Here is a 17,979-nt window from a genome sequence, read left to right on the forward strand (position 1 = left end):
GCGTTGACTGGGGGGAGACCCAAGAAGGCAGCGATGACAAATTAGTGTGGCCATAAAACTTGAGTGTGCGATCAAAACAAACAATTTGTCGCCGATTCCCAGCACTCCCCCCAGCCCCCTTAGCACAGCCCACCCAAGCGCTGTATCCTTCGGGTCCTCTGCCAAAACGTGAGCCATATCAAAATCGCATAAAGAACTACCACGGCCACTACAATAACTGCAACAAAATGCCCTGAAAAAGTAACTACATCAACGTCATCATTGTCTCCAAGGGGTGTACAGAAGGAGAAGGAGGCAGCAAGGCAAGGGCCGCAAGGGCAGAGTGCCGCCTCAAATCCTTCCTGGGCTAGAGATGTGTGCGTGATTTTAAACCATTTATGTGCGTGAAACGTGAGTCAAGTGGATCCCAGACAAAGGGAATTTCGCTGGAATCGCTGGAAGAAGAAACTGAGAGAGGAATCGTTCCAGGTCATAGATTAGAATCCGTTCATTACATAAAAATCTTTTTGATTTTATTTTCTACATTTCACCCTGACCTGTGCCGCCCATCTCTAGTTCGTATGTGTGTCTGCGTGTGTTGTCTGTTTGTGTTTGCGCTCACCTCTCGAAAGGGGAGGCGCTACGCCCAACCCCACGCACTGTCTGTGCCCTTCTGCAAGTGGGAAGCTACTGTCGTCCCCTTTCCTTTTCTTGCCTGTCCACCGCCAGCGTCTGGCGTTTTGCAATTTGGCAACACATTTTGGTTACGCGGCTCTGAACCGCCCCGCTCTCTGGTCCGGGCCAAGAGTCGCTTCGAGCACTTTATATAAATTGTGTACAAATACTTTTTTATGGCTCTTCGAGTGCAAAACCTATTGGCTCTTTGATATACGACGAGTGAGCGCTGTGGAGAGAGAGAGAGATGTCGCGTAGATGTGTCCGCTTTTATTACACATTTTTGCTAAATTACAGTTTGGCCGCAAAGTTTATGTACCCCTTGCCCCATGCCGCTGCCCATGCTCCTTTTTGCCCAACCAAGTTGCGTGGCGTGGCATTTTAATAAACCAAAAGTTGGTTCGATTCGATTTACGGTTGCAAGCTCCATTAAGTGTGGGTAATTATTCAATGACGACTCAAAATCGGCAAAGTTTTCCACGCATTCTCATAGAGAGCACAGCGAGTGGGTACAGGGGAGGTACAGAGAGGTTTTTGCGGAGAGTGAAGTTTCTTTGCGAATTTTGATAAATGGACAAAATGGAGAAACTCGTTTATTAACGTTGACATTAAAAGATTTCTTTACCATTTTTGTGTGTGTGTGTGTGTGTTGTCTCTGTCTCCACTATAAATCATCGCTGCTCTCTAAACTGATTTACATTTTTGTCGCATTTATGAATGTCCGACAGTTGCACCTGTTGGGCGCCCCAACTGAACGGAGGGGGGGCCACAGACTGGCAAGATATGCAAAATTGATTTATAAAAGCCAAGTCAAGGGGAGTCCGACTCCGACTCCAAGTACCCGTATCTCCTATACTTACGCTTTCAGTGCATTTTCCACATTTTGTACTTATTTTTTCTGTTTTTTCTTTTCTTTCCCCCCGAAATGTTTTACAGATGGCGAACCTATCAAACTACCCGACAATTTGGAGAGCCTGCCAAGAGCTGACAGTTTTCCATCACAGCGTCATCGTTGGAATACAAATGAGGTCAGTTTTAGTTCTAAATAAGTTGGTACACTCGTAGTCGTACTCGCACTTGTATTTGTGTTGTCTGTTTGTGTTTCTCCTCTCTCTGTGCACTGTCTCCTTTTCCGTTTCTATTTGCATTTGATTGCACATAAAATTGTCGAAATGGGGGTAGCCAAGTGAAAGCCAAAAGGAAGTCCATGACTTGGCTGGGGCGGCACCCAAAGACGATCCGATCCGAACCGAGTAGAGTTGGACAGTTGACAGAGGCGGATGAGCCTGCCAGTCGTGGGCCTGGACACTTTGACAGCCTTCGAAGACGGTTTCCCCCTTTTACTTTTAGACCCACAGTGAAAGCTCTCTGGCGTGGGGAGGGGTGTAACATCTTGTATCATTACTGGCCCCATGGCGGTTCCTTTCAGACAGTTTTCACTGTATTTCTATATGCAGATTAATGAGATGGTTTGCCAGTCTATTAGGGAGCCGTTCGCGAAGTTTTTATTGCGCCACAAACTATAATACAAACACGAGTTGAACGTGGCGGATAGGTCCGTGTGGGGGAAGGACCTCCGCCTTTTAGGACCTTCTCTGACCACTGCACGTACGAGTACACGCGTCGCCAAAAGTTCGCTTTCGCGTTTGTCTTTTTTGTTGTTGTTGTTGTTCTGCTTTCCGCGTTCCGTTCGGTTTGCAATAAAAGTTTTCGCTGTAAATGGAAAAGGGCAAATGCCTTGGGATGAGCTTTGCTTGTTGTTTTACTTGTGAATTAAGCGCAACCGCAAATATTCATTTGGACAGTTGTAAAGTTCAGGCTGCGAGTGGTGGCACGAGGCAGTAGCCAGTAGGCAGGAGGAGTTGGGGGCTGGGGGGTGGTGTACTACGGTAAGCGGCATTTTACACACTCGCGCGACAAAGTTGACTAAATTAAAGGAAGCTGCCCAGGCGGGATAAAAGGAGCGAACCGTAGCGAACCGAGGCGTGTAATACCCTGAAGCAGAACGAGTCTGATGACTGAAAAACATAGAGGCTAGAAAAACATGACAGCTGCCTGAGAATAATCCTCATTCGGATTCGCTCTTCGCAGATATCTTGCTGCTGCTCCTCGTACATCCACCCACACAGCCTCAGCCTCTCTCCCAATGACAAAAGCAACCCGATAAAAATTCCCAACGTTCCTTCCCTAATGAACTATGGAAAGTTCTTACCCAGATGAAGAGCATTTGCAAAGTTGATTAAAATAAAGTTTACAAGCCAAAAAACGGTAACAATCGCTGGCCAAACAGCTGGACATGGACATGGCCAACGCCAATAGCAACACCAGGGAGCAGCAGCAGCAGTGGACCACCTCATGGAGCCACCACCCCGCTGCATCAGCATGCAAAAATTACAAAATGTGGCCGTGTGTACCGTGGGCATAAATAAAATTACGCACGCTTATTTTAGTCCTGCTTACAGGCAAACGAGCAGGCAGAGCATCCAGAGCAGAAGGCAGCAGGGTTGAAGGGCAGCCAGGGCCCCAAACCATCCTCGGACTGTCGCTTTAACCACACAGTTTTAATTTGGCATTTAAGTAGCAGCCAGAGTGGGGGGAACACAGAGCCACTCGACCCGGCTCATAAAGCAACTGGAAAATAATACGGCTAGCAACAGCCACACCACCAATGAGCCGTACTCTCTGTCCCTCGGTGTGGTTTGAAAAGGCGCAGCTTAAAAATCAAAAAGTTAAATTGATAATGAGTCGCAATTTTATTTGTATATTTTCTGTATGACCCCCAGATGTGTTCCATGCCATACTACCACTTCTGCATCGGTCAGCCGAGGGGGCAGGGCACGGGCACGAGCACGAGCACGAGCACTGACTGGAAGTGATTAAGTGGCCATGGGGCAAGATTTAAATTAGCCTGCTCTAAGGCATACCTTTTGGATGGCTGTTCAGAAGTCCTTTTAATGGGGCTCCATGGGGTTTCGCATTGCTATTTTGGCAGGCTTTCGGTAGAACTTTCCTTGCGTCTCTATTAAGTTATTATTAAAAGTCTAAAAATCTGGTTTTTGGAGAGGAATATCCTAGAAGAGCTATTCCAATTGTTTTTCCACCTTCTGGACGGGTTCGTATACTTAATATAGGACAGCAAACAGTAATTAAGTTTCCCAGATTTTCTATTCATTATTTGGAGTCTGTTTTAAATATTGAACCGTTTTTATTCGCTTTCTAATTGTTTGCCTGTGCCATTCGATGGATGCATCGTTTTTGTTCTCCACTCGGGTGAAAGTGTTGAAAGGTCGCCTGAGTAGAGCCCATGGCCACGCCCATACATGTCTACGATTGTGGTGGGGTGGTGAAGGGGAAATACGCTGCTGAGGTGGGCATAAATTTTTAATGCTTCGCCTCCTCAATGTTCCGAAGCCTGTTCCGCGTATGTGCCTGGAATTCATCATATAAAGCGATGCCAGAGATTGAGACGGGGGATTGAGCCGGAGGACTGGGAAGCAGTTTGGAGTAGGTCGCTGGAGCCATGCATAAATAACCAAACCAAACACACATCCATCTATATCTACGAGTATCTTTCTATCTTTTTATATACGTACATACATACATATATATGTAACCAAAAAGGGCCAAGTCAGAGGCAATTTTGTACAAAATGCAAACGTTTGCCACTTGACAAACACGCGCCTGTGATTTGCCCCAACTCCGCCATAGCCTTGGGGGGTTTTCCCCCTTTTCCATATGTGTGTGTGTGTGTGTGTGCATACAATTTTTATGACACTCGCAAATGTTGCGATTTCTTCCGCCAACTGGCATATGGAAAATGTTTTGCTGCACAGCTGAGGATGCTCCAGAGGAGCCACAGGATAGCAAGGACTGTTCGAAGGATGAATGAATGAATGAATAGATGGATGGATGGATGGCCACTTTACATTATTCATGCAACGTCAGGGAAGCAAACAAATTGATAACTTTATCGGCAAAACATGCAATGAAAATTCAAGTCCAAATGGCCAAAAAAAAAGCAAACAAAAATTCTCTGTGAACTTTCGCTGGCTGTTGTGTGATTTGCATTTGAATGGTTCTGGTTCCTCCATCCAACCATTCTCCACTGCCCCTCATTGCAGCGTGTCCTTTCGACTGCTTATCAAGGCAGAGAGAGAGAGGGAGCGAGCGAGCATTTCAAATATGCACACAAATTGCACTCGGGATGCGTCTGTGCCACTTGGTGGTTCCTGGCCAGCTTGGTTAAGTGTCAACTGCCGGGGCGACACCTGTAAATTGTGGTTAACACTGTGCACCCTTCCTCCTGGTCCTGCTGCTGCTGCTGCTGCTCCTCTTCCTCCTGCTTTGTGGCAGTGTCCGCTTTGCGGTCAAATGAAATTTCTAAAATGTTTTCCTTTGTTTTATGGCGCAGAAATCCCTTCTGCTCTTTTTCTGAAGTTTTGGCGTAGGAAATGCCGCGAGTGCCGTGACTGGGCAGCATAGCATTTTTGCCATTAAGTCAGGAAATTGTTAGCACGTTAGTTGTGGGCCAGTTCAAGCGGTTAACAGATGCCAGAGTGGATAACTTTTAGCCATTGTGTCACAGTGATGATAAGGCTCACGTGAATGTCGTTCGTTCCACTCATATCTCTAGATTAACATTAATAATATATATTCCAGATTAGCAAATAAATAAAGTGTACTTATTTCAGGAAATTGCTGCGATTCTTATCAGCTTTGACAAGCACTGCGAGTGGCAGTCCAAGGAGGTTCGAACCAGGTGAGTCACTGGCCTCTTGAAGATCTCCTCCTCATGATCACCATCACCATACCAATAATCCTCTCTCTGGGCAGACCCAAGAGCGGTTCCCTGCTGCTGTACTCGCGGAAGAAGGTGCGCTACCGTCGCGATGGCTATTGCTGGAAGAAGCGCAAGGATGGCAAAACGACGCGCGAGGATCACATGAAACTGAAAGTACAAGGCACTGAGGTGAGTCCAAGTCAAGTGCCAGTGGCAGTGCCTGCCACTTCTGGGCGCACAATTAGGCAATTAGTCGCAAGCCATTGGCATCGTTTGTCAAAGGGCAACAGTAAAAACAGAAAAAAAAACAACAAAAAACCCATCCACGGGTGGGCTTCCTTCTGTGTGAGACCGTATGATGTGTGGGCAGGGAGAGGGGGAGGGCAGCCCGAATGAGTTATGATTTTCCGCCGGAAGTAGACAGAAAACTGACTGTGTCCGTCGCTCCCGTTGCAAGTGTTTGCCCCAAGGATATAGGCAATGACGCGTCGCCCGCTGCCTGCTAATGAAATCAGCCCTGGCCAAGGGTTAAGCTTATTTATAATGTCTGAAGGATGTTCGTCCGTCCGTACGTCCATCCGTCTTTCTATCGCTATCTCATTCGACTCATTCCCCATTATGGAAACATAAAAACATTTGGCAATTTCACGCCAATTTTTTCCACCACTTTTCTTGAGTTTTTTCTCCGTATTTCTTCGCTGGTTTGTTTTAATTTTTATTCTTAAAACATTTGCTAGTAAACGCTGGCTGGCTGGCTGAGATTTATGCAGTTGGCAGTGCTTGCGGGGTGCCGTCTCCTTACATGATAACCCCAAGCCCGGGCGATGGTTAGGGACACAAGAAATTTTGCCGCCAGCACAGAAAACAGAAGAAGTCAGCGGCATATCGCGGACAACGAGAGCCAACAAATTTATCAGCGGGAAAACTTATAAAAAAAAAAAACAAAAAACAATATAGAAAAAGGAATAAATAGAAAAATTAAGAGGCAGAGGGACTCCCCCAGAGAACAAGAAAAATGCGCAACGAAGTCAGGGGAAACCCTTTTGCCTTTTGGCCTCTGATTTTTGGCACTTACCGAATCCGTATTCGTATACGTATACGTATTACGTATCCGTATCGGTATCCGAGACTTAGACGAAGAGGCTGTGGCGCCCCCCCGCTAGCGTGGGCGGTTGGTAATTTAATTTGAGCTCCGTTTTTATGTTTTTCAATTAAATGAATTCGCTCCCAGCAGGGGGCACACACAGATACAGATAGCCCAAATTCGGCAGGTCTTGGATTTTGTTTTATGCTCTTGTTTTGATAAATTGAATTTTCCTTCGATCTGCTTGCTGCTTACAATCACAAAATCCCGATTCTCTGCTGCTCCTCCACAGTGCATCTACGGCTGTTATGTACACTCGGCCATATTGCCCACATTTCATCGCAGATGTTACTGGCTGTTGCAGGTAAGAGGGGAGGGTGTCCCCATGCCCATCCCCATTCCAATTTCATAAAATAAAACTTCCTTCGCTTTTCTTGCTACACAAAACAGAATCCGGACATTGTTTTGGTGCACTATCTGAATGTGCCGTATCCGGATGATAACAAGATGGCAGTGATTGCCCCCAGCATCACCCTGTGGGGCGACAAGAAGGAGTGGACCAAAGAGGAGCTGGTCAGCCAACTGAAGCCGATGCGTGAGTAGCAGCAAGTGGGAGAATGCCTTTGGCCTTCGAGTGATAATCCATTCCCTTCATTCCCTTCATTCCCTTCATTCCCTCCATTCCAGTCTCCACAGTTAATTCTGACGATGACTCCGACTCGGGCAACGACATTGAGATATCGGTGAGTAGTGCACGGACTAGACTAGAGTCCCAATTGTTCAATTATTCCTACCCGTAGACGGCCGAGACCGTGGAGTCGATTGTGTGCCAGCTGATGGAGAAGCAGCGCTTGTCCCGCCAGGCGGCCCTGGTCAAGCAGCTGGACTGCGGCTGCGGAGACTCGGGCTGTGCCGATGGCAAGACCTGCACACATCCCGTCATGCGGCGCACGGGCGGCATCATCAAGTCCGTGGCGGCCGCATCGGCCTCGGAGAAGCGACTCAATGAGGGGGCCTTCAACAATGGCACGCCCAACGTGGTGGTGGCCAGCAAGCTCTACTCCCGCTGGGCGGAGCGGCCGCGACAGCGCAACGACGGCATGCACCTGGACAATCCGCACGCGCAGTACCACAATGCCACGCAACAGCTGCCCCAGGAGTCGGCCATCAAGTTTCAGATCATTCCGCCTCAACAGCAACAACAGCAGCAACAGCAGCAGACGGGACATGGCGATGGCAGCTATCAGCAGCAATATCGTGGTGCCAATCAGATGCTGGCCGCAAGAAGCAATCTGGTGATGCAGCAGCAACAACAACAACAACAACAACAGCAGCAGCAACAGCAATATCACCAGCAACAGCAACATCAGCAGCAGCAGCAGCAACAATTGAGTCTGCAACGATTCGTGGCCAGTCAGAGCCAGAATTCGGCTCATTTGAATCAGCATCATCATCGCCTGCAAATTGCCAATACAACAATCACGGCCACAGCCAGAGACCCTTCCACAACAGTAGTAGCAGCAGCAGCGGCGGCAGCAGCAGCAACAACAGCAGCAGGAGCAGGAGGCGGCTCTGTCTTAAATGGCATGGATACCGAACTAATTGAAATCCAAAGCCACATGACTGCAAACAAAATCAGTAACTCTGTCAGCAGCAATGGAAACGGCAGCGGCAACGGCAGTGCCAGTGTCAAGCAATTATCAGCTCAAACGAACAACGAATTAAATGTCGTAAATAATAACGACCCCAGCAACAATAACTTCATGTACAATCAACAGCAGCAACTGAATACTTCCAGCAACAGCAACAACAGCCAGCAGCAGCAGCAACAGCAACATTATTATAAATTGCAACAGACATCAGCAACCCCAAACAGTGGCCAACAACTCCAAACTCAAACCCAAATACAAACACATGCCCCAACCCTAGTGCAGCCCCCTGTTGAGGCCATGTGCATGTCACCTGAGCATCGTCTCAGCAGCAGCAGTAGCAGCAGCAGTAACAACAACAACAACAGCAGCAACAGCACGGCTTCAACGTCTTCCGCTGTGAATAGCCATAACACCCCCTCCACAGTTATAGCCACAACCACATCTATATCTATATCGACATCTACGTCCGGCACATCGTCCACCTCGAGTTCCTTACAATCGATTATCGATGGCAATCAGCAGCAACAAATTACAACGACATCGACGGCAGCAACTTGTGATAATTTAATGAGCGCCAATGCGCTCACTGAGGTGAGTAGAAACCGCAAAATCGACTGCACTCATTGTAAGTATTTATGCTGATTAAATTCAAACTTATTTGACAGCTGAATGGAGGGAGCAGCAGCAGCAACAATCAGGCCACAGATGGCCATAACAAGAGTCAATCTCAGCCTCAAACTCTGAGCCAAAATGGTTGTGCAAATTTCAGTGCTTCCAGTGATAACAGCAGCCAAATAAGCGCCAGCGACGAGAGCAACAGCTTTGGGGCCAACAATCAGAACAACAGCCATAGCATCCCCAGCAGCAGCGGCAGCCATAGCAGCAGCAGCAGCAGCAACAGCAGCGTGGACGAGCCCCAGGCGGGCAATGCTGCCGAGACCCTGAGCTTCTTCAACGAAACCCTGGATCTATCCCATGAGGATATTCAACGTACACTGATAGCCAATATGCAGCCATACAATACGGCTGCAGGAGAAGCAGCCGCCACGTCAACGATAGAGCCTTTAGCAACAGGCGGCAGCAACAGTAGCCAAACCAACAGCAACAGCAACGGCAACAGCAATCCCCAAGAAGTGGAGAAGAAACCTCCACTCGGCCATGAAGTCGAAGCCGAACCTGAAGAGGATGAAACAGACGATGTGTTTGCCAATCTGGATGCGTTCGATATGCTCGTGGAATTCCCCGAGCTGGATCTGGATGATAAGCAGGCCCTGAACAATACGGCCCTGGAGCAGGGCTCCTATCTGGGACAGGCGGCCACTCAGGCCCAGCAGCTCCGCAAGATCCACAACATCTGCGACTTCAGTCCGGAGTGGTCCTACACCGAGGGTGGAGTCAAGGTGCTTGTTGCCGGACCCTGGACGAGCAGCAATGGTGCTAGCGCCTACACGGTGCTCTTCGATGCCCAGCCCGTGCCCACGCAGATGGTGCAGGAGGGAGTGCTACGTTGCTACTGTCCTGCTCATGAGGCGGGCTTTGTGACGCTTCAGGTCGCCTGCGGCGGCTTTCTTGTGTCCAATTCGGTCATGTTCGAGTACAAGCTGTCGCTGCTGGCCGACGCCCCGTTCGATGCGAGCAGCTCCAACGATTGCCTGTACAAGTTTACGCTGCTCAATCGCCTCTCGACCATCGATGACAAGTTGCAGCTGAAGACGGAGCAGGAGCTGACGGTGAGCTGACGATTGTTTTATAGCTCTCCTCTAACTGAAGTGCTCTCTCCTTGCAGTCGGACCACACAGCGCTCTATCTGGAGCCAAACTTTGAGGAGAAGCTGGTGGCGTATTGCCACAAGCTGACACAGCATGCCTGGAGCATGCCCAGCACAGTGGCTAGCTGGACCGTGGGCCTGCGGGGCATGACGCTGCTGCATCTGGCCGCCGCCTTGGGCTATGCCAAGCTGGTGGGCGCCATGCTCAATTGGCGCGCGGAGAATCCACATATCATACTCGAAACGGAGCTGGACGCCCTCAGCCAGGATGTCTACGGTTTCACGCCGCTCGCCTGGTCGTGTGTGCGCGGCCATGTGGAGTGCTCCCTGCTGCTCTATAAGTGGAATCACAATGCGCTGAAGATCAAGACGCAGGGCCAGCAAACGCCACTGGATCTGGCCAACCTTAAGGGGCACAAACATCTCCTAGTGCAGATGTTTCGACTGGAGAAGGAGCGCTGCCGCAAGCCGCACTTGCGCGGCGGCCTGGCCAACCTTTCCATGAACATTGGCGTGGAAACGGAAACGGAGGATCATCAGCAGATCTACAACAGCTTTGACCTAGAGATCCTCCAAAGAAAGCACGATGGCGTCTTCCTCAGACCTGGGGCAGTGCACAGGTGAGTCGTCTGTTCTCCCAAATGGCCGCTAGAGTCCACGTCACTCAGTTCTTTGTGCTCCGCCAGCAATCAAAGTCCGCCCAACAACGGCAGCAGGTACTCCAAGCGCTCTTCCATAGACAGCGGCATCAACATGGACATACGCAGCAAGTCGGGCAAATCCCTGGCCAGGCTGCACAGGTAATGTACCCGCAAAGTACAGATGTATCTCCCCCCCCGGGCATTTAGTGAACGTATTCGATTCCCTGCCCATTGCAGCAACTTTGAGGGCCACGACAACTATGCACTGGGCGTGGACTCGCCGCTGGATACGCTGACTGGGACCAATTGCCTGCTCTCGCCACTGCGTAAAATGGATTTTGCCCTGTGTAAGTGTTGGGGATCGGCCTGTGCATGAACAAGTGAGATCCAATCTCTAGTGCTTGGTTTATCCTTGAACGAAACAGAAATGATCAATGTGAAAATGTTCTCGGTAAATTCTAAAACTAGGCGAGGTATCCACGGGCGAATCGAGCCCCATACACGACAAAGATATCGATGGCGATGACACCTTGACGAGCGCCACAGATGTGACCATAGGCAATGACATGGCCCTGGCCCTGGCCGATGCAGTTGTAGGTCAGTGATGGCAGAGAGGCTACTGCTTCTCTCCGGCTTTCTCTCTTCCACTCACCTGTACTTAATCGTATTGTAGCTAAAATGTACTAACCAAAACCATGCTGGTATGGGTTGGGGGTCTATGGGGTGGGGCTATGGCTATCGATGTTGTTCATATTGTTGTTGCTGTTGATGTTGTTGTTGCCCGTATACGTGACTATAAATATATGTATATGTATATGTATGTGTATTGTGGAGCTCGTTTAATCAATGTACTCGTAAATGTTCGTTATTAATATTGGTTGCTGTGTTGCTGGTTACTGGGTTGGTGCGCCCCTTGTTGCGGGGCGGTGCAGTTTCAGACTAGAACTAACCCTAAACTACATAAATGTGCGTTTATATCGATGTCTATACTATAATCAACCAATTACAAACTATAAACTGACAAACACACGCCCGCCCGCCTTTCGCATAATCAGCCACGAACTGATCGTTGTAAATACTCGTATTACTACTCGAAATGTGTGTTTGTACCTACATATGTATGTAAATAGCTAGACACCAACACACACACACAGACACACTAAACACACAAACTCAACGAATTGCTTGTCGGTGTATAATAATATAATAAATATTAATTATAATAATAATGTACTTAAATATTGTGCAAGCATTTTAAAATAGAGTTGGGTCTCGGCTTCCTCGGCCTGATTTCATTCGATATTCAAGTAAAGTAAATTAAAGATGAAGGCAAAAAGTGCCCAGCTCTATTTTTAGTAGACTCGTTTGCCATGTCTCTGCATTTGTATAAAGAATATTCGCATAAACTGCAAACAGTTATTGATAACTTCTGGATAATGGCATGTTTTCAGGGGATTCGGATGCCAAAGTGCTGACACTGGCCGAACACATTATAGCAGCAATGCCCGAGCGCATCAAAGTAAGTTTTAGGCAGCGAAATACTTTCACTTTCACTTCCCTTGCTAACTAACGATCCAAAACATTAACAGAATGAAGCAGATGAAATGATGGTGCTGGGAAGCCCCTTGACTGAGCCATTGACATCAGAGTCATCGGCGTTGACAGACAGCTTTATGGATCCCCTGCTCGACTCGCTGCCCAATACGCATTTTGACAGCGACTTCAGCTTCGACTTCCATGACCACAGCTATCGGTACCACGATGTGAGCACGCCCTGCTCCAGCCTGAGTCCCGCCAGCTCGGGACCGCTGCAGTCGCCGGCCAGCTACTCCATACTGGGCACTGATCCGTCTGTCAGCTCGCCCAGTCCGCCGCCGTCGACCAAGCAGCTGACCGAGTTCCTGCACGCCTCCAGCCTGTCGCAGTATCCGTTCGAGGCGGACTTTTCCAAGCTGACGCTGACCGACACTGAGCAGCGGGAGCTGTACGAGGCGGCCAAGTGCATACAGAAGGCCTATCGCTCGTACAAGGGCCGCCAGAAGCTCGAGGAGCAGAACAAAGAGCGCACTGCCGCCATCGTCATCCAGAACTATTACAGGCGGTACAAGCAGTACGCCTACTACAGGCAGATGACCAACGCCGCGCTGGTCATCCAGCATGGCTATCGTTCCTATCGAAAGAACAAACGCTTTAAGAAGAGTGGCCTGGGCCAGGGCATGGCAGGGGGCAGCGATCATGGCAGCGTCAGCAGCAACTCGCAGTGCCTGTCCAGCTTCTACGATCACTACAAGCAGGATCAGCAGCAGCAGCATGAGATGGGCTCCCAGCCGAGCACGCCCAAGGAAACAAGTCCCTCGGGACCGTTGAAGTGAGTGTGGAACTACAAATATAAATAAAATCATTCTTTACTCATTTTTATGGCATTTTCCAGACGAACCTATTCGCAGTCCACCCAGAATCAAGCTGCCAGGAAGATCCAACAGTTCATGAGACAATCACGCATCAAGTAAGTTAATAGTCTAACTAGTCGCTAGACATAGTAGCTACATATATAGTAGATATGGGATAACCATAAGCTAACATAACTCATGGGTACTGTAATTGCACGCAAGCATTTGGGATGCCAATTTGACGACTTTGGTAAGACGGCGCAGAGTATTATTATTTAACGATTTTGAAACATTTAATTTAGCAATTTATGACATGTAGATTCCCATGTTATCAGACTTACTAATGGTATTGCTCATTTCCCCCCACACGTACAGACTACAGAGAGAGCGAGCCGAAAAAGAGAAGCTGGTGCACCAACGCAGGGCGGAATACCTTCAAAACTTGCAGTTTCAAGGGCAGCAGGAAATCTTGGCTTGCCTAGAAAATAAGTAAGTTGATGCATTCATTTATGATGTTTCGAATTCTTTGTAATATCTGTAAACCATTTGCAGCAGTTCTGCCCAGATCAGTGGGCAGACCACCTATATGAACAGCATCAACAATCTACAATCCAATCAGTGAGGGTAAACTGAGTGAACATTTTTAATAACATAGGAACGAAGGGGCCGGGCTACAGGCCACAACGTTCCATAAGAATTTATGAATAGCTTTACCAACTGAGTGAAACGTTTCTACTTTCGTATTTTTTTCGATCAAGACTAAAATTCAAGCACCTCCGTAGTGAAACTTTTGCTTCCAACTTAACTGAACTTAACTCAACTCAACTCTCTCTCTCTCTCTACCTATCTATCACTGAATTAGTAGCAAGAACTAACTGCACTTTGATTCATTTGCGTAACGAATTTTAAAACAAAAACTTGTAACTGATTTCAAAATGAACTTAGCCTAGGTTAGTGGTTTTTACAAATAAGAGTATTTAACTTAATCTAAACTTAACTGAAAATCGAACCGAACTCCAGGGAGATGGATGAGAACACACAATTTTTCCATTTGTCAACTTGAAAGAACTTATTACCGAAGCCTTTGAAAAAACTTTTTAACTCCAATTGTAGCGGAAATCGTAGTCTACGATATACACATATGAACATACATACATACATATAGTATATATATTATATACAAAAGAACCTAAATGAATATTACTAATAGCAAGTGTATGCCCCTATATAGTTACATTTGTACATACATATATACACATACTATATATAGATATGCCCAACTAACTAAATTCTAGTCTATTTGATTTTACTAACAAGCAAAGCTCTGCAATGCGACTATGCTTGTCTCTAAACCCAAAACAAAAACAAAAAACTAAACAAAGAACACCCCAATCCAGATGCATTAATCATCGACTACACTACGTTAGATAGCTAGTTAACTAGTCGCTACGCTAACTGCTATTTAGCTCTAAGACTATGTATGGGGGAACTCCACTCTTAAGTCCAAAATGTTGTTGCTGATTTCTAAAATCAGAGTAGAATTTGGAGTGGCGCAGCAGCTGCAAATCTACACGCATACGGCCGTATATACATATATATATCATGTTTCAAACAAAGCTAAAACTAATCTTATTTCCCCCTCACGCAAGTACTTAAAGCTATGCATGTGTGCTAAGTCTTAATTTATGTGACTACTTAGACTAAGCCTAGTGAATGATAGAATAGAACAAACGTAGAGATAACCTTGTGAAGCTCCTTTGGATGATGACTTAAGCCCCCCAGCCCCTCAGATCTCCACCCAAACAAACTTGAAAGGAGTAGGGACGGTGGACGGGGGCACGTTGTTATGGTGGAAATCTAAGTCTCAACTTTCTGCTGCCTCAACTGATTGATACGCGATCTATAATTGCTTGACAACACAGCCAAAAACCCAAAAAAAAAAAAAACCAAAAAGCAAGAGAGAAAAGTTTTTAAACTAAATGTAACAATAAATGAATTTTTGTAAATTATTTTTGTCCGTCCACATTGTTAGCTTTCATAACATACCAACAAAAGCATATATACTTACAAATATACACCAAACAAATATATATATATACCTACTTACATACATATATATAGAGAATGAACCGACGATACCGATCTGATAGGCAATGAATGATGCAATGAAACAATTTTTAAGAACCGTTCAAGTTTGAATAAGTAGACAAACCAAACAAACAAAAACTAATGTATGTAAATACACCAAATCTAAAACTACGAAGGGGAAAGGAAAGCAGAAGAGCTCACAAATGAATAAAATACAAATTCCGACTTACTGTGTAATCCCAATATTCAACTGCGATTGCCTCAGTGGCAGAGTCTTGGAAATCTGTGAACGTTTGTCACAATCAGAGCCGCAGCAGCGGTGGAATGGAGTGAAGGCAGGACAGGACAGGGCAGGACGAGACACATTGTTAACTATTGAACTACAGAACTATTATACTTAATTCGCACTCTTAACAACTACTCAACGGAACTTTGATTGCATTTTTCTCTTACTTAACTGTGTACTATATACATATACATAGATCTGATCAACTCAACTGATTCGAAAACAGAAATGAAGACTAAATACGATTTCACTACTCAACTGACTTTAAGAATTGCAATCAATTTTGTTAACTTGCTTAGGCAGTGTGCTAGACATGTAAACAGCAACTACAAAACGAAAATGAAATCGAAATCTAATTAAATGGCAATATTTGCACATAATACACAAACACACACTCTTATACTCTCACCAACACTCACACACACAATTTATAAACCTCAATGTAGATGAAACCTGAGTGTGTTTTAATGGAAAAGAAGTCTTTTTTAAGGTAGAGAAGCGGCCAAAGGGCAAAGAAAAACTTAAGTACCTTAAGCCAATTGGCGCTAAAACTAAAAACTAATCTAAACTAAACTAAACTAAAACTCTAACAAACAATTATACATATATACGATACGATAAACACACACACAAAAAATAACAATAAAAAAAACTATGTATATCTTGTATCGAACAGATCGTAGGATATAGGCATTTCGCCCTCGCCTAGTTTCATTTGAAGCGTTTTTTTTTTCTATCAACTGAACTAAACTCTAATAAAACACCAAAAATTGTTGATATTTAACGAAACTTTATACAACAACCAATATATATATATAATATAATAATATATATATATATTTTAGCTAATGTAATTGGATATTTGGTACTCACATATCTGTTAGATAATTTCTACCTATCTTCGTCCTAATAGAACTTCTAAAGTGCGGCGCATGTACCAGGCAAAAACATTCTACTCCAACTAAGTAATCCTAAACCTAAACCTAATCCTAACTGAATACCAAAAACCTAGCCCCTAACTAATTGAAAACTAAATCTGAGAATTGTTTGTTTCTGCTTAGTAGGGCAAATATTTGGAGGGTACGAGAGTATGTGAAAACTGTTAACTAAACTTTTAAGCGAATTATTGTATGCATAGAGAGTGTACTCTTTTTAAATAATTATACCTACTTGTATGGGATATTCATCATGTAACTATATACATACTATATCTACATACATACAAATATATGAATACATATATATTTATATGCAAAAACTAAAGGATGTTTAACGAATCAACGTATTATACATACAAATATATGTACAGACACTGATACAAACACACACACACACACACACACAGATAGAGTTATATATATACAATATATACATATTTATAAATTGTATAACGACTTTCCAGTTTCTGTATAATTGTAATTAATTCAATAAAGTTTAATTCAACACTTTAGTCGCTGCCCTTTAATCCTCCCACGATCGGACGCAATCTGTCGCTCTTCCTCCACCAATTAGCGATCAATTTGTCCAAGTGAGTCGCTGGCCAACTGGCGCCAGTCATTATCAATGGCTTGTCCTTGTCCTTGGGCCCGAACCCTAACCCTATCAGCCCGGTCCGGGGAAAGTGTCGGTATCTGCAGGTAAAAGAAACGGAAAACCACCAAACACTAAACGAAACGAAATGAAACCTTCTCCTGGCAGCTGCTTGGGTCAGCAGCATTTCCTTCGCTATCTTCTTTTTTCTCTCTCTCTCTTTTTTTTTTGGTTGAGCTCAATTAACACTTGCCGCTGCTGCTGCCTCGCAGCGGGATGGATGGTAACCGGGACGGGGTTGAGGATGAGCTAATGGGGCGTAGATACATCTGTATCTTTTTCGAAGGTGTCGGCCGTTGTTTCGTAATTACGAGCACAATGCAAAATGCCACAGCATTCGCAGTCTCTTGTTAATAAATCGCTCCTCCACTCATAGACTGGCTCCGCATCGACCTTTTGCCAGTGGATGAAATCGGATGCGTTGGCCATCGCATCGCCAGAGGCAGAGTCTTCCTGCCGCTGCTGCGCCGCTTTTCCAGCTCAGTTTACAGCTCAGCTTGTTTATGGGCAATCGGTGTTTAGCCCGAAACAGCATTTTCCCAATGCGATTTTCCGCACTCCTACTCCTCGGACCTGATCGCTTCACTGGCTGTCATGCCTCTTCATGCCTCTCCACCCGCTGCTTGGCGTTCGACGGGCAGCGGAAGCTGCTCTGCTCTGCTCCGTGGGGGAAATGTGAAACCGAGCGTTGAGCCATAACAAATAACAATAAACCGAAAGCAATTCTCTCTCCCTCTCTCACTTGATTTTTTTTTTTTTGGTAATTCTGTTGTTTAAATGGAACTTTTTGGGCTATTCATGATTATTTCATGGCTGCTGTGCCTTGTTTTTTCTGTGCGTTTTATATATTGTTTTATGGTCAGCTGCCAGTGGAGCGACGAAAGCTGGCTTGGGGCAAAGGTAGCCAATTATTCTGATGGAAGTTGGAGCTGGGGGAAGAGAACTCTGAGCTATGAAATTTCAATGGAATTTACATACATACATCAATAAATGAATGGATCGGATCTGGCGAGACAGTAGAACTTACGACAGATGCTACAGATTCT

The 17,979-nt window shown here is 45.8% G+C and overlaps 1 protein-coding gene across 9 annotated transcripts in view; it reads left to right on the forward strand.

Moving 5' to 3' along the window:
- LOC111080506 (calmodulin-binding transcription activator 1) overlaps positions 1–16,781 on the forward strand; it is a 36,959-nt gene extending 20,178 nt beyond the window's left edge. For 3 of the 9 annotated variants that reach the window (XM_022376150.2, XM_022376157.2, XM_041592788.1), the window contains 17 exons: positions 1,591–1,682; positions 5,346–5,413; positions 5,488–5,623; positions 6,811–6,882; positions 6,969–7,113; positions 7,206–7,261; positions 7,319–8,761; positions 8,836–9,900; positions 9,957–10,558; positions 10,625–10,738; positions 10,817–10,926; positions 11,048–11,176; positions 12,031–12,098; positions 12,169–12,947; positions 13,011–13,085; positions 13,345–13,458; positions 13,522–16,780. In XM_022376150.2, the coding sequence (XP_022231842.2) occupies positions 1,591–1,682; positions 5,346–5,413; positions 5,488–5,623; positions 6,811–6,882; positions 6,969–7,113; positions 7,206–7,261; positions 7,319–8,761; positions 8,836–9,900; positions 9,957–10,558; positions 10,625–10,738; positions 10,817–10,926; positions 11,048–11,176; positions 12,031–12,098; positions 12,169–12,947; positions 13,011–13,085; positions 13,345–13,458; positions 13,522–13,591 (5,138 nt within the window). In that variant the 3' untranslated portion in view covers positions 13,592–16,780. Of the gene's footprint in view, positions 1–1,590; positions 1,683–5,345; positions 5,414–5,487; positions 5,624–6,810; positions 6,883–6,968; positions 7,114–7,205; positions 7,262–7,318; positions 8,762–8,835; positions 9,901–9,956; positions 10,559–10,624; positions 10,739–10,816; positions 10,927–11,047; positions 11,177–12,030; positions 12,099–12,168; positions 12,948–13,010; positions 13,086–13,191; positions 13,220–13,344; positions 13,459–13,521 lie in introns of all 9 variants that reach the window. The other 6 variants (XM_022376153.2, XM_022376154.2, XM_022376151.2 and 3 more) reach the window with 6 other exon arrangements.
- The last annotated feature ends 1,198 nt before the right edge of the window (positions 16,782–17,979 follow it).

This window comes from Drosophila obscura, unplaced genomic scaffold (assembly GCF_018151105.1).
Source record: "Drosophila obscura isolate BZ-5 IFL unplaced genomic scaffold, ASM1815110v1 contig_186, whole genome shotgun sequence".
Lineage (NCBI taxonomy): Eukaryota > Metazoa > Arthropoda > Insecta > Diptera > Drosophilidae > Drosophila > Drosophila obscura.